This window comes from Lonchura striata, chromosome 3 (assembly GCF_046129695.1).
Source record: "Lonchura striata isolate bLonStr1 chromosome 3, bLonStr1.mat, whole genome shotgun sequence".
Classification (NCBI taxonomy): domain Eukaryota; kingdom Metazoa; phylum Chordata; class Aves; order Passeriformes; family Estrildidae; genus Lonchura; species Lonchura striata.
In genome coordinates this window covers 113,559,301-113,586,318 of record NC_134605.1, presented here as the reverse complement: position 1 = coordinate 113,586,318, position 27,018 = coordinate 113,559,301, and the positions used below count along the sequence as shown (strand labels likewise).

At 69.9% G+C, this 27,018-nt stretch overlaps 1 protein-coding gene across 1 annotated transcript; it reads right to left on the bottom strand.

Annotated features, from left to right (window-relative positions):
- On the bottom strand, positions 1–26,850 carry DNMT3A (DNA methyltransferase 3 alpha). Its single transcript, XM_077782499.1, has 22 exons — positions 26,687–26,850; positions 22,218–22,322; positions 18,252–18,567; positions 15,062–15,108; positions 14,046–14,192; positions 9,337–9,552; positions 8,182–8,340; positions 7,957–8,064; positions 7,365–7,521; positions 7,043–7,195; positions 6,730–6,774; positions 5,982–6,061; positions 5,766–5,878; positions 2,666–2,849; positions 2,471–2,555; positions 2,067–2,212; positions 1,753–1,843; positions 1,509–1,657; positions 1,313–1,398; positions 779–848; positions 461–579; positions 1–379 (listed from the first exon to the last, which is right to left on the bottom strand). Exons 1-22 carry the CDS (start codon positions 26,753–26,755, stop codon positions 238–240), a joined length of 2,787 nt encoding a protein of 928 aa, XP_077638625.1. The 5' UTR covers positions 26,756–26,850; the 3' UTR covers positions 1–237.
- Positions 26,851–27,018: the final 168 nt, after the last annotated feature.

Genomic DNA, 27,018 nt, shown 5'->3' with positions numbered 1-27,018 from the left:
TTTTCGTTTGCTTCTTGTGGTTTTCGTTTGCTTTTAAACAGCTAAAGCTGATCCTGGGAAATTCCGGAGAGGACACCGACCCCTTTCGCTCGGGGAGACGTGTGCTGGGTTCCCGTCGGGCTGCGAAATCCCGTCTCTCTTCTGGGTGCTGACTCTTCTCTCATTCCGTGTGTTCACTTCTCTTGGCGTGGATGGGTTTGTTTCCGACTCGCTCCGCGTGACCAGTCCTGCCCATCCCTAGACGCAGGCGAAGTATTCCTTCAGGGGCGCGAAGAGGTGGCGGATCACCGGCACGCTCCAGGACCTGCCGAGCAGTCTCTGCCGGGCCAGGCGGCTCATGTTGGACACGTCCGTGTAGTGCACGGGGAAGCCGAACACCCTGCGAGGGACGGGAAGGGGCGGGGGTCAGGGCACGGGCAGGGCCCGGCGCCCGGCCCAGCCGCGGTACCGGCACCGCTACCTCTCCATCTCCGTGCACCACAGGATGTCCTCCTTCTCGTTCATGAACACGGGGAAGTGCTGGTCCTTGCCCTGCTTGATGGAGTTGGAGCGGGTGGTGATGGTTCGCACTTTGCTGAACTGCAAGAGGCACGGGCGGGTCAGGCTGGGGCGGGATGAGCCCCCAAGGCACCGGGCGGGAGACTCCCACCCCTGGAGCTGCCGCTGATCCCTCCTGAAAGCCCCACCCTGTGCCCCAGGGAGCCTGGGACTGCTGCTGGCAGCGCTGGAACCCCCTCCTGCCCCTCCAGGCCCCCCTGACCCGCCAGCCCGGGCTGACCTTTGCTATCCTGCCGTGCTCCAGGCACTCCTGCAGCTCCAGCTTATCGTTGACGGTGGATGCGAGTGGCCTGGGGGGCAGAGATGGTGGGCAGGGGGCGGCAGCACTGTGTCCCCATCCTGTCCCCCCGCTCTGGGCACAGGGCAGGTGCCCAGCTGGGGTTTGTGGGGGTCACAAGGCAGCCACGGCTGTCTTGGGGGTCTGTGGCAGGTGATGGGCAAGAAGCAGTTCCTGTGGGAGCCCATCTGCGGCCACCAGCTGTGGGCCACCACAGCCAGCACCCAAGAGGGACACAGAGGACAGCTTAGTGCCACCCCTCCAGCACAAGAGAGCTGGGACAGGACCAGCCACCCCCGTGGGGGAACCACCATAGGTTTCTGGGATGTGCCATCACCTCTTTGTCAGACTCCTGCTCTTGCCCAGTCCCGACCGGGGTCAGGGGACCCCCAGAGCCACAGCTGGGCTGAGGACCCAGGGGGGCAGCCCACCCTCCCAGAGCCAGCCAGGGTTCAGCCTGGGGCCACTCTCACCCACCTGTTCATGCCAGGCAGGTTCCCCCAGAAGTAGCGTGCCCGGTGCGCTGCGGACACTTCTTTGGCATCGATCATGACGGGATTGGACTGAGGGAGGGAGAGCGGGAGGGTCAGCGGGGCTGGGCAGCCCCTGGCCCTGGGGATGGGACCTGGGGGTCCCCGGGGCTGCAGGGGGCTGACCCCAGGCGGGCACTGACCTCCAGGAAGCGCGAGATGTCCCTCTTGTCGCTCACCCCCATGGCCACCACGTTCTCGAAGAGCCAGAAGAAGGGCCGGTCGTCGCCCTCCTTGGGCCGGGCTTCGTGCAGCAGGCGGTAGAACTCGAAGAAGAGGCGCCCAGTGCCCTCTGCGAGGAGAGAGGAGGGCTGGAGTCAGGGCTGGGGGTCTCTGCCAGCCCTGGGGGGCCAGCCCCAGCCCTGCGGAGCCCCAGCCCTCTCCTACCGTAGAGCCCCTTCCTGGCCGGGTTGACGATGGACAGGTCGTTGCAGGGGCTGCCCCCGATGACCAGATCAAAGGGGCCCCACTCCTGTATCTGCAAGGGGGACAGGAGAGCCCGGGTGAGCCGGGCGCTGCCACGGCCCGGGGGACATGGGGCACGACGGTGCCCGAGCTCCCGGGGTGGGAAGGGACCCACCGGGACCACGGAGTCCCGCTCCGGATGCCCTGACACTCCCACCCCGGGTCCCAGGGGTGCCCCAAGGCTGCTGGAGCTCTGGGGGTGCCAGGAGGGGGTCGGGGGGCCGAGGGGCACGTACGTGTTTCTGGGTGACGTTGCGGACGTCCCCGACGTACATGATCTTGCCCTGGTGCCTCACCATGCCCACGGTGATGGAGTCCTCGCACACCTCGGAGGCGATGTACCTGTCCACCTGGATGCCCAGGTCCTTCAGCACCAGCAGGCCTGCGGGGAGCCACGGGGAGTGGGCCGTGCACGCACAACGGGCCCCCGGCCCCGTCCCCCCTGTCCCACCCCCAGGGCTGCCCCTTCCTGCTCCCCTCTAGTGTGTGACCCGGGTGGAGCAGACAGAGGGGCTGCCCAGGTGAGCACCCCCAGACCCGGCACACCCGCAGCCTGGGACCCCCGGCTCCCACCACCCCAGCCCCACACATGCCCTGGGGAGCCCCTGCAAAGGCCAGGGGGCCAGGGACCCCCACCCACCTGTGGCAATGCCATCGAAGAGCGACAGCACCCGGATGGGCTTCCTCTTCTCCGCGGGCACCGGCGGGTACACCTTGGGGGGGTCCTGGAGGCACGGGGACAGGGTCAGCGGCAGGGACTGGGGGTCGGTGGGGAGGAGCTGGGGGTCAGCGGGGAGGGACTGGGGGTCAGCAGGGAGGGGCTGGGGGCACTCACAAACTCCTGGTCGTGGTTGTTGGCGAAGAACATCTGGAGGCGTGAGGGCCAGTCCTCGCGCCGCCGCAGCAGCCCGTAGACGCCCTTGTGGCCGCACATGTAGCAGTTCCAGGGGTCCTCCTTGATGGCCGCCTGCGCCGCCCCCGGGCCCACCAGCAGGTCCACGCACTCCACGCAGAAGCACCTGGCACAGGCGGCAGCCGGGCTCAGCCGCGGGGCTCGCGCCGGGCGGCGGCACCACGGAACCGTGGCAGCTCTGCCGGACCCGCTGCAGCACCGCTGGACCCGCGGCGGCACCATGGAACCGTGGCAGCTCTGCCGGACCCGCTGCAGCACTGCCGGACCCGCGGCGGCACCACGGAACCGTGGCAGCTCTGCCGGACCCGCTGCAGCACCGCTGGACCCGCGGCGGCACCACGGAACCGCGGAGGCACCGCCGGACCCGCGGTGGCACCATGGAACCGCGGCGGCACCGCCGGACCCGTGGCAGCTCTGCCGGACCCGCTGCAGCACCGCCGGACCCGCGGAGGCACCACGGAACCACGGCAGCTCCGCAGCACGGCCGGGCCGGCCCCACCGGGGTCCCACATGCAGAGCTGCCCGCTCCCACCCGTGCCCTGAGACCACTGGCACTTCCCAGCTCAGTGCTGGCTCCGGGGCATTGCCAAAGCCTGTCCCAGCCCCATGGTGGGACTGTGACATCACCAGAACCTCCCCAAAGCAGAGCTGGCATCACCCAAAACCCCATGGCAGGACTGTGGCATCTCTAGAACCTCCCCAAAACAGAGCTGGCATGACCCAAAACCCCGCGGCAGGACTGTGGCATCACCTGAACCTCCCCAAAGCAGAGCTGGCATCACCCAAAACCCCATGGCAGGACTGTGGCATCACTAGAACCTCCCCATAGCAGAGCTGGCATCACCCAAAACCCCGCGGCAGGACTGTGGCATCACCAGAACCTCCCCAAAGCAGAACTGGCATCACCAGAACCTCCCCAGCCCCAAAGCAGAGCTGGCATCACCCGAAACCCTGCGGCAGGACTGTGGCATCACCAGAACCTCCCCAGAGCAGAACTGGCATCACCCAAAACCCCATGGCAGGACTGTGGCATCACCTGAACCTCCCCAAAGCAGAGCTGGCATCACCTGAACCTCCCCAGAGCAGAGCTGGCATTACCAGAACCTACCCAGCCCCACAGCAGAGCTGGCATCACTCAAAACCCCATGGCAGGACTGTGGCATCACTAGAACCTCCCCAAAGCAGAGCTGGCATCACCAGAACCTCCCCAAAGCAGAACTGGCATCACCCGAAACCCCGCGGCAGGACTGTGGCATCCCCAGAGCCTCAGTCCCACAGCAGCCCTGTGGCACTGCTGAGCTCCACAGCAGCACTGGAGTATTGCCAGGGCCTCCCCAGCCCTAGAGAATCTCGTCACTGCCAAAACCTCCAAAGCCCCACGCCTGGACTGGCATCACCCAAAACTCCATGGCAGGACCATGCCATCTCCAGTCTGGGGCATTCCCAGACTTCCTCCAACCCCACAAACCAGCACCCAGGCACCACCAAAGCCTCCCAGTCTCAAAGCACAACTGGCATCACCCAGTCCCCATGCCAGGACTGTGGCAGAACCAGGGCAGTGCCAAAACTCCCACAGTCCCACAGCTGGCCCAGAGCATTACCAAAACCTCCCAACCCTACACGTGGCATCATTAAAATCCCCCAGCCCTAAACCAGGACGGGCATCAGCAACAGCCCACGGCAGGAACGTGGCACCATGAAAATCCTTCCAGTCTTGCACTGGGACATCACAAATCCTCCCAGCCCCAAAGCAGGACTGGCATCACTGAAATCCTACACCAGCACTGAAGCATCACCAGAACCTCCCATGCTGGGTCTGTGGCATCACCAGAACCTCCCATGCTGGGTCTGTGGCATCACCAAAGCACTCCCAAGCCCCACAGCAGGACTGGCAGCACCCAATTTCCACAGGTCTGTGGCACTACCAAAACCTCTCTAGCTCCACATGAGGACTGAGGCATCACAAAATATCCCAGATTAGTGCCGAGGAGAATACACCTGGCCCAGGTAGTGGGTTTGAAATGCAGATTGAGCTGCAGAGGTTCAGCTCTGGGTGGAGCCCCAGCTTGAGCTGCTGAGCTTTAGAATAACAAAGAGGCAAAGAGGAGAAGAAGGCTGGCCCAGCTGGGTGAATGGAGAGACCCAGCAGGGCCGGGATAACAAAGGGGATGAAGAGCTGCCTGCCAGGCAGGTGCATGCACAGGAGCTGAGCACTCTGGGGGAACAGGGAGACTTGCAGCGGGGGACACTGAGGGGTTCTTGAGCTGGGATCTCTCCTCAGAGGCACCAGCTCGGGCTGTGCTCGGTCTGTGCCAGGAATAAACAGCTTTGCTGAACAAGGCACCTGAGACTGCCATTGGCAAGCTGGGCTGGAGCCAGGGGAAAACAGGGTCAGGCTGGGCCCTGGGGAGCCCAGCTGGGCCTTCGGGCCACTGCAGCCACGGGGCCCTGCCACAGCAGCGACACTCTCTGGCACTGGCAGTGTGACAGCCCAGGAGGCTCAGGAACGCTCAGACTGGGAGGTTTCCTTAATGGCATCACCGGATTCCCATGCCAGGACTTGGCATCACCAGAACTTCCCAGTCTCACACAGGACTGGCATCACTGACCATGGTGGGACTGTGGCACTGTGGCATCACCATACCCTACCCAGACTGGGACATCAAAGCCTGACACGGGGACAGTGACACCTCCAGAACCTCCCTGGCACCATCAGAACCTCCCCGGCACCACCACACCCCACCTGCTCCTATGCTACAGACCACAGCACTGCCAAGACATCCCAGCCCCAAACTATGACCAGCTGAACTCCCGTGCCTGGACTGGCATCACAAACCTTCTCAGTCCCTTACTGAGACATCAGCAAGCTTCCCAGCCCCACACCAGGACTGGCATGGCCAGAAGCACGTGGCAGGAACGTGGCAACACCAAACTCCCCCAGCCTCACTGCAGACAGGAGCGGGGCCCCAGTGAAGCTGCCTGGCTCCAGCCCAGCCCCGTGGCACCCCCAGCCCCGTGGCACCTGCAGCAGTTGTTGTTGCCACACATGAGCACCTCGCGGCCGCCGCAGCAGATGGTGCAGTAGGACTGGTAGCCGTCGTCGTCGTACTGGTAGGCGCACTCCAGGAAGCAGTTCTGGGGACAGCCGGGGTGTCACCGCGGGCCTGGGGGTGCTGGGGACCCCGCCACAGGGTAGGGCACACGCTGTGAGCCCCCCGGGCCGTGCCCCACGCCCTACCTTGCAGTTTTGGCACATCCCCCCGATGAACAGAGGGTGCTCCAGGGTCACGTTGAGGCTCCCACAGGAGATGCAGATGTCTGGGGGAGGGGGGAGACATCACCCTGGCACCCCAGCCTGGTGTGGGGACACCCCAACCATCACCCTGGCACCCCAGCCTGGTGTGGGGACACCCCAACCATCACCCTGGCACCCCAGCCTGGTGTGGGGACACTGTGACTCATCACCCTGGCACCCCAGCTCGGCGTGGGGACACCCCAACCATCACCCTGGCACACCAGCCCAGCATGGGGACACCCCAACCATCGCCCTGGCACCCCAGCCTGGTGTGGGGACACTGTGACCCATTGCCCTGGCACCCCAGCCCAGCGTGGGGACACCCCAACCATCACCCTGGCAACCCAGCCCGGCGAGGGGACACCCCAAGCCCTGTCCTGCAGTCCCCAGGACATGCTCACCCCACGCTGGGGTCACACCAGAGTTGGGGGCCAGCCCTGGGAGCAGCAGGCAGGAGTCCCCCTGCCCTCCAGCCCCACCCCAGACCCCAACAGCCCCACCCCGGTGCCCTGGGGGTCCCTGCCACCACCCAGGGTGGGCCACTGCCACGTCACAGCTGCTGTCCCTCTGCCAGCCAGGCTGAGGGGTGGGACAAGCCCCACAGCCCTGTGTGCCCCTGTGCCCTGGGATGCCCAGGCAGGCAGGGACAGCCCCAGCCTGCCCCAGCGCCCGGGCGCAGCCCCGCACTCACCCTCGATGTTCCTGCACTTCTGCCGCACCTCGTACACCAGCCGCTCTGGGGGAACAGGGCGGTCAGGGGCCGACCCAGCCGGGGGGCGCAGGGAGGGACCCCGGCAGGGAGGACCCGGGGGAGAAGGGGGCCCGGCCTGGGGCAGCTCTTGTCCCCCACCCCACAGCGGGCACGGCCAAAGCGAGCCCCAGGGGAGCAGCGGTGGGCATGGGGGCCAGCCCGGTAACGGAGGGAGGAGCAGTGGGCACGGGGCCCCCCAGCCCCGGTACCCGTGGGCACGGGGCCCCCCCAGCCCCGGTAGCAGCCCCGGTACCTCGGGTGCGCTCATCGATGATTTCCTTGACCTTGGGCTTCTCCTGGGTTGTGCTTTTCCGGGGTTTTTTGGCGGGTGGGGGCGGCGCGTAGGCGGCTGCTTCGGGCTCGACCCACATCTCCGTGTAAACTTCTTTGTAGGGGTTCCGCTCCTCTGCGGGACCGGGGGTCAGCGGTGCCATCGGCGGCGTCCCCCCGTCGGTCACATCCCCAGCAGGGTCCCAGCCCCCCGGGACCCCCCTGCCAGCCTGTGCCACCCGAGCTGACGGCCAGTGTCCCCCAGAAGCCCCGGGAGCGTCCCCAGCAGCCGGGGCCCCGCTCACCTTCGGGGGGCTCCAGCCCCTTGGGGCCGGAGGGCTGGAAGCCGCCCAGGGCCCACTCGATCATCTGCTTGTTCTGGATCTCCACCACCTTGGACGTGTCCGTCTCGTCGTTCTCAGGGCACGCGGGGAAGATCTTCCCCGCCCGGCTGCTGGCCACCTGTGGGTGCAGGTGTCACCCACCCCACAGAGGGTCCCCCCATCCTCTGCCCCCCGGCTGCTCCTGCACCGCCCAGCCAGGCACTCCCCAGCCTCGGGGGCACCAGCACGGTCAGGAGGCTCCACAGGAGACCCCCAGAGGCAGGATCCCCCCCCAGGCTGGGACCACCGGTCCCCAGACACCCCAAAGCCTCCTCAGAGCACACCACACTCGTCCTTAGGGAGACCACACATCCCCGTGCCCCTCAAGAGACCCCTGGGTGGGGCAGGAGGGGAGGCAGGGCCGGCTTCCTGGCAGGGTGGAGAGGCAGCTGCTGCTTCCAGAGAGGAGCCAATGCCCCGGGCTGTCCCCTTGGATTGGCAGTGTCACCCCCAGGCTCGGCAGTGTCCCCCATGGCCCGGCAGTGTCACCCCCAGGCTCAGCAGTGTTCCTCACCTGCAGCACCTCGTAGATGGCCTTGCGGTACATGGGCTGCTTGTTGTAGGTGGCCTGGTGGAAGGCGCTGGCGAAGGAGCTCAGGGGCAGCAGCTTCTCCACGCACACCTGGGGAGGGGAGGCGGCCGTGGGGGCAGCGCAGGGGTGGGGCAGCGCAGGGGTGGGGCAGCGCAGGGTGCCCGCCGTGCCCGCCGTGCCGCCGCCCGGGCCCGGGCTTGCCCTTACCACCGAGAACTTGCCGTCGCCGAACCACATCACCCAGCGCGTGCCCTCGGCGGCGCGGCTGCGGCCGGTCATCCACCAGGACACGATGCGCCCGGGCCACCAGGAGAAGCCGCGCAGCTTGCCCCACACCAGCTCGCCGATGCCGAAGCCGCGCCCGTCCTGCAGGGAGCGCGGGGGCTCGTCCCATCCCCCCGTCCCCATCCCATTCTCTCCTTCATCCCTTGTCCCACCCCCATCCCCTTCATCCCAACCCCACGGTCCCATCTCCTTCCCCATCTCCACAGCTGGCACAGAGTGGGAGGTCCCAGACTAAGGGGTCCCAGCGTGGACATGAGAGGGACAGTGCCTGCCCCGGTTGTCCCTGTCCCCATGTCCGTGTCCCCGTGTCTGTGTCATGGCACTGACCCTGGGTGTCCCTGTCCCCATGTCCCTGTCACTGCACTGACCCCACTGACCCCGGGTGTTCCTGTCCCCTGTCCGTGTCCCTGCACTGACCCCACTGACCTGGGTGTCCCAGTCCCCGTGTCCCTGTCCCCGTGTCTGTGTCATTGCACTGACCCTGAGTGTCCCTGTCTCCGTGTCCCTGTCCCTGCACTGACCCCACTGTCCCGGGTGTCCCTGTCCCCATGTCCGTGTCCCTGCACTGACCCCACTGACCCTGGGTGTCCCTGTCTCCGTGTCCCTGTCCCCATGTCCCTGTCTCTGCACTGACCCCACTGCCCCAGATGTCCCTGTCCCCATGTCCCTGTCTCCGTGTCCCTGTCCCTGCACTGACCCCACTGTCCCGGGTGTCCCCGTCCCCACGCCAGCTGCACCCCTCAGAGGCTGAGGCTGAGGAAGAGGAGGGCAGGCTGGCGGGGGCTGGGCTGTCCCCGTGCCCAGGGCAGCAGGGTGGGTGACCCCGGCAGGGACAGAGGGTGGGGAGTGTCCCCAGAGGGGACGCGGGCGGTGGGTGGCACAGAGAGGCTGAGCCCAGGGAAGGAGGCAGCTGTGAGTGGCCGCGGGGCCAGCAGCCAGCTCTGCTCCCCAAAACCACGGCCAGGAGCGAGCAGGGACGGACCGGGGACCCTCACGATGCGGGGAGCCCCGTGAGGAGGAACCCGCCGGTGCCCGGGGGCTCCGGGGCTCCACACCGGGACCAGCCCCGCTGCTCACCTCGTACTCGGGCTCGTCGTCGGCCGACTTGGAGGCGTTCTTGTCGCCCGCCTCGGCCACGGCGGGCTCGGGCGTGGTGGCCACGCTGGGCGAGGCGGGGTCGGTGGGCTGCTGCGGCCCGGGCGGGGGGCTGGCCTCCTCCTCCTTCTGCGCCTCGGCCCGCGCCGGCTCCTCCACCACGTTCATCACGGCGATCACCTTGGCCTTCTTCTCCGCCTGCGGGGACACGGCCCGGGGCGTGGGAACACGGCACCGGCCCCGGACACGGCGCCGCCCGGGCGGCCACGTCCCGTGCCTCAGTTTCCCCAGCTGACCCCCCTGCACCGGGATTTATCCCGGAGCCCATGCTAGGATCTCCGCACTCGTGCCTCAGTTTTCCCCAGCCGACTCCCCCACACTCGTGCCTCAGTTTCCCCCGGCTGACCCTCGTCTCCCGGTGTTTATCCCGGGATCTCCGCTCTCGCGCCGTGAGCCCCCGAGCGCATCCCGGTACCCTCTGTGCTCATCCCCGTCCATGCCACCGTGTGCGGGTCCCCCCGCTCGAGCCCCCCCGGATCTCCCCGCGCCGGTGCCGGTCCCGTACCCGCGGGGAGCGGCCGGGCCCGGCCGGGGCGGAACGCGCGGAGCCGGAACGCGCGGAGCCGGCCGGGCCGGTGCGGGTCAGCCCGGCGGCCCTTTGTCTGGGCTCCGGGTCACGTGGTGCCTCCCGGCCCGGCTGGTTGGCTGCGGTGGGGCCGGGGGGGGGGGGGGGCGCGCGGGCCGGACCGGAACCGAGGGGGACCCGAGAGGGCCCGAGCGGAGCCGAACGGGACCGAAAACAGCCGAGCGGAATCGGAGCGGCCGAGCAGAGCCGAACGGGACCGAAAACAGCCGAGCGGGATCGGGGCGGCCGAGCGGAGCCGAAGGGCCCCGAGCGGAGCCGGGCCGGACCGAACCGAACGGCGCGGCACCGCGGGCACCGGGCAGGACCGAAAGGTTCCAGCGAACCCAGCGGAGCCCAGCAGAACGAACACAGCCCAGCGGCCTCCGGGACGGATCCCCGCGGTCCCGAGCAGAACCCAGCGGGTCCGAGCAGAACCGAACGGAGCCGAGCGGACTCCCGGCGGAGCCGAACGGAACCGCACGGAACCGAGCGTTCCGCTTGCCCGGTGTCCTCCCGGTCTGCCCCAGTCGCGGTCCGTGCCGGTGCTTCCCCCCCAGCCCCGCCGTCCCGCCGGTGCCGGCCCGTCCCTCCCGGTACTCACGGGCCCGCGGCCGCGCTCCGGTCCCGGCTGCGCTCCCGCCGCGGGGCCGCTCCGCCGCCTTTTGTCCCGGGGCCGCGGCCCCCCGGCCTTTGTGCGGAGCGCCGGGACGGGGCGGGGGCGGCGGCGCCCCGGGGGCCTCGCCCCGCACGGCTGGGGCCGCCCCCGCCCCCCGCGCCGGTGTCCCCGGGCCACCGGCCGGGGACGGGCCGGCAGGACGGACCGGCACCGGTGTGCGGGCACACTGCCCGGGTCAACCCGAAAACCCGGCCTGCGGGCACACTGCCCGGTACCGGCACCGGTGTGCAGGCACAGGGCCCGGTACCGGCACCGGTGTGCGGGCACACGGCCCGGGTCAGCCCGGTACCGGCACCGGTGTGCGGGCACACGGCCCGGTACTGACACCGGTGTGCAGGCACACTGCCCGGGTCAGCCCGGTACCGAAAACGCAGCCTGCGGGCACACTGCCCGGTACCGGCACCGGTGTGCGGGCACACGGCCCGGTACTGACACCGGTGTGCGGGCACACTGCCCGGGTCAGCCCGGTACCGAAAACGCAGCCTGCGGGCACACTGCCCGGTACCGGCACCAGTGTGCGGGTACATGGCCCAGGTCAGCTTGGTACCAACACCGGTGTGCGGGCACACGGCCCGGCACCGGCACCGGCCTGCAGGCACATGGCCCAGTTCAGCTTGGTACCGACACCAGTGTGCGGGCACACGGCCTGGTACCGACCCGGCCTGTGGGCACACGGCCTGGTACCGACCCGGCCTGCGGGCACACGGCCCAGTTCAGCCCAGTGCAGTCACTGGTTTATGGTCTCACTGCCCAGTTCAGCCCAGTACAGTCACTGGTTTATGGTCTCACGGCCCAGTTCAGCCCAGTGCAGTCACTGGTTTATGGTCTCACTGCCCAGTTCAGCCCAGTACAGTCACTGGTCTCTGGTCATGCTGCCCAGTTCAGCCCAGTACAGTCACTGGTTTATGGTCTCACTGCCCAGTTCAGCCCAGTGCAGTCACTGGTTTATGGGCATGCTGCCCAGTTCAGCCCAGTGCAGTCACTGGTTTATGGTCTCACTGCCCAGTTCAGCCCAGTGCAGTCACTGGTTTATGGGCACGCTGCCCAGTTCAGCCCAGTACAGTCACTGGTTTATGGTCACACAGCCCAGTTCAGCCCAGTGCAGTCACTGGTTTATGGTCTCACTGCCCAGTTCAGCCCAGTACAGTCACTGGTTTATGGTCTCACTGCCCAGTTCAGCCCAGTGCAGTCACTGGTCTCTGGTCACGCTGCCCAGTTCAGCCCAGTGCAGTCACTGGTTTATGGGCACATGGCCCAGTTCAGCCCAGTGCAGTCACTGGTTTATGGTCTCACTGCCCAGTTCAGCCCAGTGCAGTCACTGGTTTATGGGCACGCTGCCCAGTTCAGCCCAGTGCAGTCACTGGTTTATGGGCACATGGCCCAGTTCAGCCCAGTGCAGTCACTGGTTTATGGTCTCACTGCCCAGTTCAGCCCAGTGCAGTCACGGGTGTGGGGCTGGCACCAGCCTGCTGGCCCAGTTCGGCCCGGTTCGGCCCGGTACGGACAGGACACGCTCCCTGCACCCCAGGCCAGGCCCTGCCCCCCCTGCCGTGCCATCCCCAGTGTCCCGGGGTCCCACGGCACGGTGCCTCTGGGACCCCCTGTGTGCCCCCCAGTGACAGTGGGGGGACAGCAGGGACACCCCGCTTCCTGCAGCCTGGCTCGGGCTTCGGGGAGCCGGGTTGTTTGGAGACACGAGTGGCCCCGGGCCAAAGGACACGGGGTAGGTGACACCGGAGCGTCCTGGGGCAAGGTCACAGCAGGACCTGTGTCCCCCCCACCCCCAGTGCTGGCCCCGCAGCTCTGCCCGGGGGGGACAGGAAATGTCCCATCGCCGGTCGTTAAGGGACATTGGCTGGGTATCCCCGCTGGACAATTGTCCCAAGGGATCCCTGCCCTGAGGCCACGGCAGCTCTGGCAGCTCTGGCCATCCCCACCCCCATCCTACCCCCATCCTACCCCCATCCTACCCCCATCCCATCCCCATTCCCATTCCACCCCATTCCCTGTCCTTGCCCCACCTCCACCCTCATCCCCATCTTTCTTGCATCCTCATCCCCTCTCCATTCCATCCCATCCCCACCCATTTTCCTGCCCCATCCCCATCCCCATCCCCATCCCCATCCCCATCCACATCCCCCCCATCTCCTCCATCATCCCTTGTCCCACCCCCATCCCCTTCATCCCAACCCCACGGTCCCATCTCCATCCCCATCTCCACAGCTGGCACAGGGTGGGGGGTCCCAGCCTAAGGGGTCCCAGCATGGACATGAGGGACAGCGCCTGCCCTGGGTGGCTCTGTCCTTGTATCCGTGTCACTGCACTGCCCCTGGGTGTCCCTGTCCCCGTGTCCGTGTCCCTGCACTGACCCCACTGACCTGGGTGTCCCTGTCCTTGTATCCGTGTCCCTGCACGGACCCTGAGTGTCCCCATGTCTGTGTCCCTGCACTGACCCCACTGTCCCAGGTGTCCTTGTGTGTGTCCCTGCACTGACCCCACTGTCCCGGGTGTCCCCGTCCCCACGCCAGCTGCACCCCTCAGAGGCTGAGGCTGAGGAAGAGGAGGGCAGGCTGGCGGGGGCTGGGCTGTCCCCGTGCCCAGGGCAGCAGGGTGGGTGACCCCGGCAGGGACAGAGGGTGGGGAGTGTCCCCAGAGGGGACGTGGGCGGTGGGTGGCACAGAGGGGCTGAGCCCAGGGAAGGAGGCAGCTGTGAGTGGCCGCGGGGCCAGCAGCCAGCTCTGCTCCCCAAAACCACGGCCAGGAGCGAGCAGGGATGGCCCGGGGACCCTCACGGTGCGGGGAGCCCCGTGAGGAGGAACCCGCTGGTGCCCGGGGGCTCCGGTCTGGTGAGATGGGGCAGGACAGGGGGGCTGTGCCCAGGACCCCGGGGCACCCACAGAGTCCCTGTCCCTGCTGCCCACGAGCGGCCCTGGCACCGTGGCCGCCCCGTGCCCGTGCCAGGCTCCTGCCACGAGCCCGGCTGCCTCACACGCCGGTTCCCCGGGACACCGGCAGGAACGGGCAGCACATCCCGCGGAGAAGGACGGCCCGGGCGCACAAAGAGCCGTGGGGCCAGGCTCAGGTGCCACCAGCAGCACGGAGCACCCTTCCACCAGTGCCAGGGCATGGCCACAGCCACACCAGTACAGTCACAGTGACCGTCCCCGAGTTCACCAACCATCCCACGAGTGCACCGACCATCCCCCATGTGCACCGACTGTCCCCGAGTGCACCGACCGTCCCCGTGTGCACCGACCATCCCCGAGTGCACCGACCATCCCCGAGTGCACCGACTGTCCCCCGTGTGCACCGACCGTCCCCGTGTGTGATGCCGCGGCAGCCTCGGGGTTCGGTGGCCACGCGGTGCCCACCCGCGGCTGGCACCCTCACCTCGCGCTTCCAGCGTGCCAGCCACTCGTCCCGCTTCCTCTTGCTGATGTAGTAGGGGTCCCCGGCCTGGAAGGTGTGCCGCTGCATCGGCCGCTGCCGCAGGCTCGACTCCCAGCCCAGCCCGCCGCGGAGCCGCCCGCGCGAGCCCTGCCACGGAGAGACAGCGGGCTCAGGGACTGGCCAGCCTTGGGCACGGCACAGGGGGCACAGCAGAGCTGCCCGGGGGCTGCGGGGACACGGGCAAGGGGGCCACTGCCAGCCTGGGCTCATGCGGGCACCAGGAGCTGGCGGGCAGAGGTCGGATACTGGGGAGTTCTTCCCTGTGGGGCGGTGACGCCCTGGCACAGGGTGCCCAGAGGCGCTGTGGCTGCCCCTGGAGCCCTGCGAGTGTCCCAGGGCAGACTGGACGTGCCTTGGAGCAGCCTGGCACAGTGGAAGGTTTCCCTGCCCACGGATGAACTCTGAGGTCCCTTCCAGCCCAAGCCAGTCTGGGATTCAATGGCCTGGATGCCATGGCATCAGAGCACACCCAGCTGCGCCTGGTGGGCACTATCGGCGCCATCCAGGCACGGACCCGCCCCAAAGCAGATCCAACACGCTGTGCCCAGAGCACGGAGGGAATGAGGGCAGCCGAGGGCTCAGCCTGGGCAGGAGGGGGTCACTGACCCAGCACATCCTGGTGCCACCTGGCCCCAGCACAGCAGCAAGCGCTGCCTGCTGCCTGGCTGTGTCGTGGCATGGGAGCCCAGGACCCCCATCCTGTGGGGACGTGGGCCCTGCTGCTGCCCCACGGCCACTGGTGCCCAGGAGCAGGGAGAGACGGTGGGCACAAGGAGACTGTGGTGGGCTCTGGGGCTGTGCCGATCTCCTGGGGTGGCTGTGGGGCTGTTCCCATTTCCTGGGGTGGCTGTGGGGCTGTTCCCATCTCCTGGGGTGTGCTGTGCCCATCTCCTGGGGTGTGCTGCACCCATCTCCCGGGCACAGCCGTGCAGGATCCTGCCCCAGGCCGTACTTGCCTCCATTTTCAGGGTGTCGAAGTTGTTTTCCTCCTTCTCGTCCTTGCCTGCACACGGAACAGAGAGCGGCCGTCAGCCGGTGTGGGCGCAGGGCGATGGGGCCCACCCGGGACCCACGGGGGGATGGGGCCCCCCCTGCCCATCCGGAGCCCCCCCAGCACCTCCGGAGCCCCCCCAGCACGTCCGGACTTCCCCCAGCCCATCTGGAGCCCCCAGCCCGCCCGGTGCCCACCCGGTGCCGGTCCCGGGCGCTCCCGGGTGGGCGCTGCTGCCGGGGCGCGGCCGCTGCTCCCGCCCCGGGCGGGTTTGGGGGTCCGGGGCAGTGACCCCCCCGGCGGGTGGGGAAGCGGCGCAGCGCCGCCGCTTCCTGTGCTCTCGGCACATCCGCGCCGCAGGTCTGCCGAGCGCTGCCAGGAAAGCGGCTAAAAATAACCCCGACTAACCCGCGCCTTTCGGGGCCGGCACCGCGGGGCAGCGGGCGCTGCCGGGCGCACGGGGGGTCCCGCCCGCCGCTGGCATCGCTCGGCGCCTGGCTGGAGCCTGGCACAGCCCCTGGGGTGGCCCCGGCCCCATGTGGCACCCTGCAGTAGAGCAGGCCCGAGCTCTGCTCTGAGCACTGGGGGACACCAGGGGACGTGGGGGAACCGGGGGGACATTGCAGGACAGAGTGGCACGCCGCAGGACACTGGGGGACACCTTGGGACACCAGGGAGCAGAGTGTGTGTGCTCTCAGGTGTGCCCAGGCATCCCATCCCCATCCGCAGGGGTCTCAGCGGGGGAAACTGAGGCACGGGAGAGGGGGCCTGGCCTGTTCTGAGAGGCCGGTCCCCTCTGTCACCGGGACTGGTGAGACTGGGGGGCACCGACTGAAGCGGGGATTTCCCGCGGTTCATCCCAGGCACGGGATCCCGGCGAGCCCCGGGGGCCGGGGAGGGCCCGGAGGGAGCCGAGCCCGGCGCTGGAAGGTGCCGGTGACTGGCCCGGGCACGGCCGGAGCGCTGGAAATGGCTCCGTGCGGGAGGGAGGGATGGAGGAGGGATGGAGCAGGGATGGAGGAGGGATGGAGGAGGGATGGAGGAGGGATGGAGGAGGGATGGAGCAGGGATGGAGGAGGGATGGAGCAGGGATGGAGGAGGGATGGAGGAGGGATGGAGGAGGGATGGAGGAGGGATGGAGGAGGGATGGAGCAGGGATGGAGGAGGGATGGAGCAGGGATGGAGGAGGGATGGAGGAGGGATGGAGGACGGATGGAGGAGGGATGGAGCAGGGATGGAGGAGGGATGGAGCAGGGATGGAGGAGGGATGGAGGAGGGATGGAGGAGGGATGGAGGAGGGATGGAGCAGGGATGGAGGAGGGATGGAGCAGGGATGGAGGAGGGATGGAGGGAGCTGCCCCGGGCCCCTGCGATCGCCGGGACTGCTCGGCCAGCGCACCCGGCCATCCCCGCAGCCAGAGCCGGGTCCGCCCCGGCCGGTCCCCGCTGCCCGGAGCCGCCCCGGCCGCTCCCCGCTGCCCCCGCCGCGGCTGCGGCTCCCGCGGCTGCGCCTCGTGACTGCGGCAGCATCTGCAGCGTGCGGCTCATGCATGCATGCATCCCGCCATGCCCGCCTCTGCCAGCTCCATCCCAGCCTCTGCCAGCCCCGTCCCTGCCTCTGCCAGCTCCATCCTGCCTGCCCCAGCCGCTCCTGCCTCTGCCAGATCAATCCCTGCCTCTGCCTGTTCCATCCCTGCCTGCCCCAGCTGCCCCTGCCTCTGCCAGCTCCATCCCTGCCTCTGCCAGCCCCATCCCTGCCTCTGCCAGCCCCGTCCCTGCCTCTGCCAGCTCCATCCTGCCTGTCCCAGCGCCGTCCCTGCCTCTTCTAGCTCCATCCCTGCCTCTACCAGCTCCATCCTGCCTGTCCCAGCTGCCCCTGCCTCTTCCAGCTCCATCCCTGCCTCTGCCAGCTCCATCCCAGCTCCCTGTCCATCCATCCCTCCCTGCTCAGCACTGGCTCAGCCGCTCAGTCTCTGTGATGACTCCAGTCAGGAAGGCCCAAGAGCCAGAGCTGGGAAGGCTGAGAAGGCCGTCCCGAGGTCCAGAGGGACCATCCAGGGTCCAGAGGGACCATCCGGGATCCAGCCTTTGCCGTGGCCTCCACTCCTGTCCCCGGGTGCCCCGGGAGCACTGGGCTCACCCGGGCTGGGCTCACCTAGGGCTCACCCGGGCCAGGCTCACCTGGGACTCACCCGGGCTGGGCTCACCTGGGACTCACCCAGGCCAGGCTCACCTGGGCTGGGCTCACCTGGGCCGGACTCACCGGCAGAGACCTCCCTGCAGGTGTCACACCAGCGATCCCCGGGCCCGCTCTGCTCTGGGCTCAGCAGCTGCAGCTCCCTCAGCCTTACCCCGGCAGAGACGCTGCAGCCCTGCAGCACCGCAGGCTGCTTGGCGGGCTGTCCCCAGCTTGTCCCTGTCCCTCGTGTCCTGGGCCTGGTGCCATGGGGGGGCTGCACTACCTGGGCATGGCTCAGAAATGCCCCGGGACCCTCGGGACCCCTGTGCTGAGCTGTGCCCCAGGGTGCAGCTGGGACTCGCTGGCCCCTCTGCCCTGCCCGCTTCCCGAGGCCAGCGGCTCCTGGGCACCGTGGTCCCCACACCCCCAGCATGGGCAGGGCTGCCACGGCGGGCACAGGTGCCAGGGAGGTGGCACAGGGGACCAGGGGTGTGCTGGCACCATGGGGCACCGAGCAAAAGGAGCCCAATCCCTGTTCCTGCTGGCAGGAAAGGCCATGATGGGGGACGGGATGAGCACGTGGGAACCGTGCCCCCACCCCAAATCCCACATGGCAGGGAGGGGCTCAGCCCTTCCTCCTTCTCCTTCTGTGGCAGCGCTGCCCAGCCCAGAGCCCTCAGGGAGCAGGACAGCAGCGCTGGGGGTCTCTGGAGGGTCAGGGGTCCCGGGGGGTCTCTGGGGCTCAGTGGTCCCCAGGGGTCCCTGGGAATCAGAGGTCCCTGAGGGTCCCTGGGGCTCAGGGGTCTCTGGGGGTCTCTGGGGCTCAGGGGTCCCTGGAGCTCAGGGGTCCCCAGGGGTCGCTGGAGGTCAGGGGTCCCTGGGGCTCGGGGGTCCCCGGGGGTCCCTGGGGCTCAGGGGTCCCCGAGGGTCCCTGGGCGGGCCCTGGAGCGGGGAGCCCCCCGGGCTGAGCTCTTACCTTTCTCTGCGGGCTCCAGGAGTTTCCTCCTGCCTCGTTTCTTCTGGGGGTCGGACGGGGCCAGCTCGCCGTCCTCGCCCGGCGCGTCCAGGCCGTCCCTGGGGGTGCAGCGGCCGTTCTCCAGCCCGCGGCCGCTCTCGCCGCCCGCCAGGCTGGCGGTCTCGTCCTCCTCGGGCCGGCCCCCGGGGCTCGCCCCGGCCTCCTCCGCGTCCCCCCGCGCGTCCCCGTTGGGCAGCGGCTCGGCGGCGGCGTCGGGGCAGGGCGGGGGGCACCGGGGCACGGCCGCGCCGTCCTTGGGGGCGTCGCTGCCGTCGGCCTGCTGCGGGAAAGGGCCGGGGTCAGCGTGGAGAGGGGAAAGGGCTGGGGTCAGTGTGGAGAGGGGAAAGGGCTGGGGTCAGCACTGGAGTGGGGAAAGGGCCGGGGTCAGCGTGGGGCGGGGAAAGGGCTGGGGTCAGCGTGGAGAGGGGAAAGGGCTGGGGTCAGTGTGGAGTGGGGAAAGGGCCGGGGTCAGTGAGGAGCAGGGAAAGGGCTGGGGTCAGTGCAGAGTGGGGAAAGGGCTGGGGTCAGTGAGGAGTGGGGAAAGGGCTGGGGTCAGCACTGGAGTGGGGAAAGGGCTGGGGTCAGTGCTGGAGAGGGGAAAGGGATGGGGTCAGTGAGGAGAGAGGAAAGGGCTGGGGTCAGTGAGGAGAGAGGAAAGGGCTGGGGTCAGTGAGGAGAGGGGAAAGGGCTGGGGTCAGTGAGGAGAGAGGAAAGGGCTGGGGTCAGTGAGGAGAGAGGAAAGGGCTGGGGTCAGTGAGGAGAGGGGAAAGGGCTGGGGTCAGCGTGGAGAGGGGAAAGGGCCGGGGTCAGCGTGGAGAGAGGAAAGGGCTGGGGTCAGCGTGGAGAGGGGAAAGGGCCGGGGTCAGTGTGGAGAGGGGAAAGGGCTGGGGTCAGTGCCAGGTGTGTGTGTGTGTGTGTGTGACACTGTGTGTGACAGGTGTGTGTGTGTGACACCTGGGCTCTGTGTGACACCAGGACAGTCCCACACCAGGACAGTCCCACACCAGGACGCCGCTGAGCCGCTGTCCCTGGGCTGTCCCTGGGCTGTCCCTGGGCACCCTCGGGTGCCATTCCTGGGGCAGTTCCCCGGCTCCCGGAGCCCTGGCCCCGCTCCCGCTGCTGCCGGGGCCGCATCCGTGCCAGAACGATCGTGGGGGCCGCGGGGCTGCCCGGGAGGAAACGGGACAGCGGGGCCGGGGCCGCGCTCCCGAGCGGGCGGGGGGCTGCGGGGCCGGGGCCGCGGGGGCTGCGGGGTGCGGGGGGCTCAGGGGGGCTGGGGGATTTGGGGGGTTTGGGATTTGGGGGCTGTGGGGTTCAGGGGGGCCCTGTCCATCCCACCTGGCCACACCGCTGCCAGCCCCTCTGCAGCCAGCACCCCGGGCACCGCAGCGGGCACAGCCACCACTCCTGGCACCCCAGCAGGCACAGCCAGCACCCTGGGCACCCCAGTGGGCACCGTGGCCACCCTGGGCACCCCAGCGTCCCTACCTGGGCCAGGAGCGCGCCTAGCTCAGCCCCGTGCCACCAGCACGTCCCAGTGCTGCCACTCACACTGGGAGGGCACGGGGGACCAGGAGCCACCCCGGCCTGTCCCTGTACCCGTCCCGCTGCCCGTCCCCGTGCCCATCCCCATCCCCATCCCTGCCAGAGCTTCCTGCCCACCCACCCGGCTCTTCCCCCGCTGCCAGGCCTGGGAACAGCTCTGCCTTTCCCTGCTCCCTCCTGTGCTGGGCCTGTGCCAAGGAGCTGCTCTGCATGCCCTGTGCCCTCCCTGCTGCCCAGGACACAGGGTGGCACTGGGGACACTGCCCGGACAGGATGATGGCGGTTGGCACTCGGGGGCTCTCGTGCCCACCCCAGCCCAGGGAAGGTGGCCCTGTCACCCTGGCAGCACGGCAGGGCTGAGGGGTGTCCCTCTGCCAGGGCAGCTGGGCCCGGGGACGCCGGTCCCGGAGCCGTGGCACGCCGCTGCGTGGCTCAGCGTGGCACGGTGTGCCATGGGACAGCCTGGCACAGCCTGGCACAGCTCGGCGTGGCCGGGCACAGCTCACCCACACTGTGACACCCGTCCCCGCAGGGCTGTGCCCAGCCGGCCTCCTGCAGTCCCCCTGCAGCACCCTGTGCCCTCTCACACCATGACCGGGCACCCTCTGGCCACACGCCTGCCCACCAGGACCTTACTTGGGTGCTGGGGACCCCTGGTCATGCCCACAGGGCCAGCCTGGCGCCCGTGGCCTGTGCCAGCTCCCCTCAGTTTCAGTAGCTCACATCCACAGGGGCTGCCCTGGCAGTGCCAGGGGCTGGCCAGGCCAGCTCTGCTCTCTTGGCACTGGGAGCTGCTGGCCAAAGGGCCAGCTCTGGCTCCAGCCCTGGCACCTGCTCTGGCACCGGCACCAGCAGCAGCTCTGGCACCAGCCCTGGCACCTGCTCTGGCACCGGCACCAGCAGCAGCTCTGGCACCGGCACCAGCACCAGCTCTGGCACCAGCTCTGGCACCAGCTCTGGCACCGGCACGGGCAGCAGCACCGGCACAGTGCGGCTGTGTTGGGGCACACAGGACGGGCACCCAGCCCCAGCTGCGGGGCAGGATGTGCCCGCTGCCCTGGCATCGCTGCCATTCCTGCACCGTGCCGGGGGTTCCCGGGGCTGCTGGCCCTGCTGGCCAGAGCCCCCCCGGCTCCCAGGCCTGGCACTGCCCGCTCGCTCCCGTGCCAGTGTTGTTCCTCCAGCAGGCTCCCCGGCCCTGGCATGCTCCTCCTGGCACCACCACTCCCCTGGCCCAGGGCTCCTCCCGGCCCGGGGCACCGGCGGCGTGAGCCCGGCCAGCCCCGCACGCCCCTGGCCCAGGGGAGGCCGCCCCGGCTTTGCCGTGCCCCCGGCACCGGCAGGGCAGGGATCGGGCACGGATCGGGCACCGCGGGGACTGGCGCTGGTAGGGATCAGACACCGTGGGGACTGGCACTGGCATGGCACGGATCGGGCACCGCGGGGACAGGCAGCTCGGACCCGAAACGTGCTGGCACAGGGGGAAGCCTTTGGGCTGCCAGGAACTTTCCAGAAAGGATCTGCGGCTTCCTGAGGGCGAAGGTGCCCCAGCTCTGTTTGTGCCCCGGGCTCTGCTCGTGCCCCCGGCCCAGCCCCGCCCTGGGCCTGTCTGTCACCCCTGTCCCCTCCGGGGCGATGAGGAGCGGGCACACTGTCCGAGCCCGACACCGAGGGCTCCTTCCCTCGGGGATTCAGCGTCCCGGGGACCTGCTCCTCCACCCAGCCCGAATTTGGGGCAGCGGCCCGATGCCACCTGGCCACCCCGCAGGGAGGTGGCTCCCCAGTGGCACCGGGACACACCGTGGCCTGGAAGGGACGAGCCACGAGTGTCCTCAGCCCCGGGGCCCCGTGCCAGCCCTGAGCACCCCGTGACTCCCAGCTGACCCCAGCGGGCACGGTGCCCGTGGCCCAGCGAGGGCTGAGCGAGCCCGGAGTGCTGGGTGGGCACGGCCCCTGGGCAGCAGCCAGGGGGCCCTCAGAGGCTCGGGGGCTCTGCCCCCCATGGCCAGCAGCCCCAGGGAGGGGACTGGGGTCCCAGCCACCCGGGCAGGGAGCGGATGCACGGTGGGGCCTCGAGCGGAGCCACACGGAGCACGATGGTACCACCGGGCACGGGAGGGCTCGCCAAGGGCCAGGAGGGGAGGGACAGCCCCGCCGACTGCCCTCGGGTCTCCTCTGGCCCAGCACCCTGGCACACAGGGCAGCCACGCTGGCCCGTGGCACGCCAGGAGCTCTGCCACCAGAGCAGGACAGCACCGCTGGGACACCATGGGGACACCCACTGCCCTCACCTGGCCCTGGCACTGAGCTCTGCCAGCAGAACCAGAGAGCCCTGTGGGGGCACCCACTGCCCTCACCTGGCCCTGGTGCCCGCTGGCTCACCTGGGCATGCTTGCGCTTCCGCCCGGGCCGCCCGGCTTTCCTCATGGGCGTCCCCGGCTCCTGCTTCTCCTCCTTGCTCGGGTTCTCCTCGGGCTCCTCTTCCCCCTGCGGGCAGACACAGGGCGGTTACGCCGCCGGCAGCCCGGGCCGGGCACGGCCCCGCTGCCGCTCGGTGATCCCGGTGCCGCGGGCACCGCCGCGGGACGGGCGCCTGCCCGGCCGGGTGGGAGCACGGTGGCACGGCCGGGCCGGCAGCAGCGTGGCACTTCGAAGGGCGGCAGTGGCTCCTGCCACGCTCGGGCTGCGGCACGGGCCCGGGTGACCCCGCTGCCCCACGCCGCTGTGCCGCAGCCGGCTCGGGACGTGCGCCCGCCGCTGCCACCCAGCAGAGCGGAGCGTGGCGAGGGCCGTGGGGACGCCTCACGGCACCGGCTGCGGGCAGCCGTGGGCTCCCCGGGGACGAGGCCAGCAGGAGCGGGTACCCTCGGAGCGGGCAGCTGCCCGCTTTGGGGACCCCGCCGTGCCCCGGGGCAGTGGCAGCGCCCTGCGCCCCGGCCCGGCGCGGCGGCCCGGCCCCGGTGCCGGCATGTGCCAGCATGGCGGCGGCTCCGGGAAATGAACCTGCTCCCGTGCTGGGGCCGCGCGTGCCGGGGGCTGCCCCGCCCGGGGGTCCCGCGCCCGGCACCGCGGGGCACACGCGGGCAGGGGGCAGCGAGGCCCGGCACGGCGCGGGGGCGGTTTCACCTGAGCCCCAGAAGATCCCGGCGCAGCAGCCAAGCAGGAAGAGGCCACGGAGGGGGAGCAGGGGAAGGAGGAGAGGCCGGTGGGGGGCTGGCGAGGGAGAGGCCGGGGAGGGGATGGGGCTGGCAGCCAGACAGCGCCGGCATGCAGCGGCGGCCGCGCGGCCCCGCGCCCGCCGGGCGCCAGTCCTGCCCCGTGCCCCCCGAGCTGGGCAGCCGGACGTCCCCGCGGGTCCGGCACCGGGGTCCCGCGGCACTGGGACACACCGCGTGCCTTGGCCGTGGTGGCCCGGCCGTGGTGCCCAAACCAGCTCCCTCTGTGCCACCCGCCCCGGGCTCAGCCGCATGCCCTGTGCCCGCTGCTGCCCCCGTGCCCCCTGCCCGGTCTCGGTGCATGTGGGACGCACGGGGGCCACGTGTAGGTGTCCCCAGGCCTGTGGTGTCCCTCCAGAGCCGTGCTTGTCCCAGCCCCACTCGCCTGCTTGTGGGGCCGGGCAGCCTCCAGCCCTGTGCAGGGACCCCCAGCCCTGTGCAGGGACCCCCAGCCCTGTGCAGGGACCCCCAGCCCTGTGCAGGGACCCCCAGCCCTGTGCAGGGACCCCCAGCCCTGGCACCTGCTGGCATGCCCAGCGCTGAATGAGGGCAGCACACAGCACAGCACGCAGGGCTCTGCCAGGGCCGGGCCCCGCTCCCCATGGCATCCTGCTGGGACGTTTTGGGACGGCTCCAAGGATGACGTCAGGACCCCAGATCCAGCTCCACCATCCTGGTGCAGAATTCCCTGAGGGGGATTCTGGGGGTCCCTGCCCCACAGGCTCCCTGTGCCTCGCTGCAAAGCCAGGGCAGCACCACGGAGCCCAGGGGTGCAGGCCAGCCTCGAGGAGACCCTGGCACCTGTCCCTTTGCCCCGGTGCTGCCCTGGCACCTGTCCCTTTGCCCCAGTCCTGCCCTGGCACCTGTCCCTTTGCCCTGGTGCTGCCCTGGCACCTGTCCCTTTGCCCCAGTCCTGCCCTGGCACCTGTCCCTTTGCCCTGGTGCTGCCCTGGCACCTGTCCCTTTGCCCCAGTCCTGCCCTGGCACCTGTCCCTTTGCCCATCCTAGCCTGGCTGCTGGCACTGCCCCAGCCAGTTGTCCCTCGCCACAGTACAAGGCGTCCAGGTCCTGGCAGCATTCAGTAGCTGCACATGAAAATTTGGGGGTGTCATGTGCACCAGGTGGCAGCCAGGCTCACACGGCCAGGAGGGGATGCAGCTGGGGAGCGCCCATGGGTGCCAGCGAGGCCAGGGGGCCTCCAGCGTGAGCAGCTGGAGGGACAGAGCTGGCTCGAGGGCTGCCACGGCGGGGGACGGCGGGGTCCGGGCTGTGGGATGAGAGGCGCTCCCGGCACCCGCCGGGACAGGGAACGCTCCCGGGGGCACGGCGGGCACCCCAAAAGCAGGGCAGGCGTGGGGGTGCGGCCCGGGCAGCGGCAGGGCTGGCAGGGGGCTCCGGGGGTCTCTGCCCCCGGGCCGGCAGCGGGGCCGGTGCCGCATCCCGCCGGGAGCCGAGTCACCCATCACCCCGCGCCGGCCCCGGGCTCCCGGCACGTCCCCGGTGCCGCTCGGCTCCGCTGCCAAGCAACGGCCCGGGGGCACGGCGGGCGGGCAGAGCCGCGGCAGGACGCGGAGCCGGCCCCGGGGCTGCGGAGCCCTGCCCGGCCGGAGCGGGGCTCGGCCCCGCCGGGAGCGCCGGCACCGGCCCGACCCGCGGGGCCGCGGGCACGGCAGCGGCTTCGCCCGCCCGCCCCGGGCTGCGGCCGCCGCCCGGTGACCTCGGCGCGGGCCGCGGGGGAGGCGACGCCGCATCCCGCGGGTCAGCCCGGGACAGCGCCCGGAGAGCGCTGCTGCCGCGGGGGACACTGCCCGGCCGGTCCGCTCCCGGGGGTACCGGGAGTACCGGGAGTACCGGGCACTGCCCTGGTTCTGCCCGCTCCTGGGGGTACCGGGAGTACCGGAAGTACCGGGCACTGCCCGGCCAGTCCGCTCCCGGGGGTACCGGGAGTACCGGGCACTGCCCTGGTTCTGCCCGCTCCTGGGGGTACCGGGAGTACCGGGCACTGCCCGGCCCAGCCCGCTCCCGGGGGTACCGGGAGTACCGGGCACTGCCCGGCCCAGCCCGCTCCCGGGGGTACCGGGAGTACCGGGCACTGCCCGGCTCTGCCCGCTCCCGGGGGTACCGGGAGTACCGGGAGTACCGGGCACTGCCCTGGTTCTGCCCGCTCCCGGGGGCACCGGGAGTACCGGGCACTGCCCGGCTCTGCCCTGCATGCCCCCAGAACCGCCCCAAAGCACGGGGGCTGCACGTCCACCCCGCTCCCGGCTCCTGCCAGCAACACTGCCGGGCTGGACCGACCCGCCCGGGCATCCGTGCCCCGGCTGTGCCAGGAACGTGCCAGGCACATCCCAGGGGACACACGGGCACATCCCAGGGGACACGTGGGCACATCCCAATGAACACACGGGCACTTCCCAATGGACACACGGGCACATCCCAATGGACACATGGGCACATCCCAATGAACACATGGGCACATCCCAAGGAACACACGGGCACTTCCCAATGGACACACGGGCACATCCCAATGGACACATGGGCACATCCCAATGAACACACGGGCACATCCCAATGAACACACGGGCACATCCCAATGGACACACGGGCACATCCCAGGGGACACACGGGCACATCCCAATGAACACACGGGCACATCCCAATGAACACACGGGCACATCCCAATGGACACACGGGCACATCCCAGGGGACACACGGGCACATCCCAATGGACACGTGGGCACATCCCAATGAACACACGGGCACATCCCAATGGACACACGGGCACATCCCAGGGGACACACGGGCACTTCCCAATGGACACATGGGCACATTCCAATGGACACACGGGCACTTCCCAATGGACACATGGGCACTTCCCAATGGACACACGGGCACATCCCAGGGGACACACGGGCACTTCCCAATGGGCACACGGGCACATCCCAATGGACACACGGCCGGGCCCTCCGGCCGCCGGGAGCAGTGGCTGGAGGACGGAGCTCTGACGGGTGAGAACAGCGGGCCCAGCTGCCCAGCAGGAACCGGGATGACCCCGAGCTGGCGGTGCCCACAGTGGGACGGTGTCCAGCTGGCCACAGCCCCGGTGCCCATGCCTTGACCAGCCCTGCCCCACGCTGCTGGACACTCTGCCCCACGGGAAGAGCAGCGGCTTGGCCAGCCCTGGCACTGGGAGCTGCCACCCCAGCCCAGCGTGTGCATGGCCGGGGTGTCCCTCCTGAGCCTGGCATCACACGTGCAGGACGTGCAGGGACCCTGGAACGGGCAGGACCCCCCGAGGGGGAGCAGGGCTGGCACGAGGCTTACAGCCCCAGCACAGGGCACGAACCCAGCACACGCTCCAGGGCTGGGACATCCCCCATCCTGGGGGACACCCCCTCCTGGGGACACCCCCACCCTGCCAGCCCTCTGCCCAGCTCCAGCCGCATCCGGGAGGTGACAGCAGGTCTCTGTCCCCATCCCCTCCCCGAGCTCCCCGGCGCCAGGAATAGCTCAATCCGCGCTAATCCCGAATCCCGCCGCGGCTCCCGGAGCGGGGCCGAGCCGGAGCCCGCGGCGGGGCCGGTCCCCAGAGCGGAGCCCGGGGTCCCCGGAGCGGAGCCCGCGGCGGGGCCGTACCTTGTGCGTGTCCAGCGCCTCGCGGCTGGGCGCGGGGCTGCCGGCCTCCAGGCTCCCGCTGGACGGCATCGTGGGGCCGGCCGGCCGCTTCTGCACCTGAGCGGAGCCCGCCGCGCCGAGGAGGGGTCCGGGCGCCGTCCCCCGCCGCTGCCGGGATCCTCCTGGCCCTGCGGGAAGCGGACACGGACGGGGGTCAGGGGGAGCGCCCGCCCCGCCGCCCCCGGCCCGGCCCGGCCCCGGCCCCGGCAATTATTAACGTGCCACAGCCTTGACTCGGCCGGGCTGGGCTCCTGCCCCGCCATCGCCCCCGGTGCCCGAGCCCCGGCCCGCCC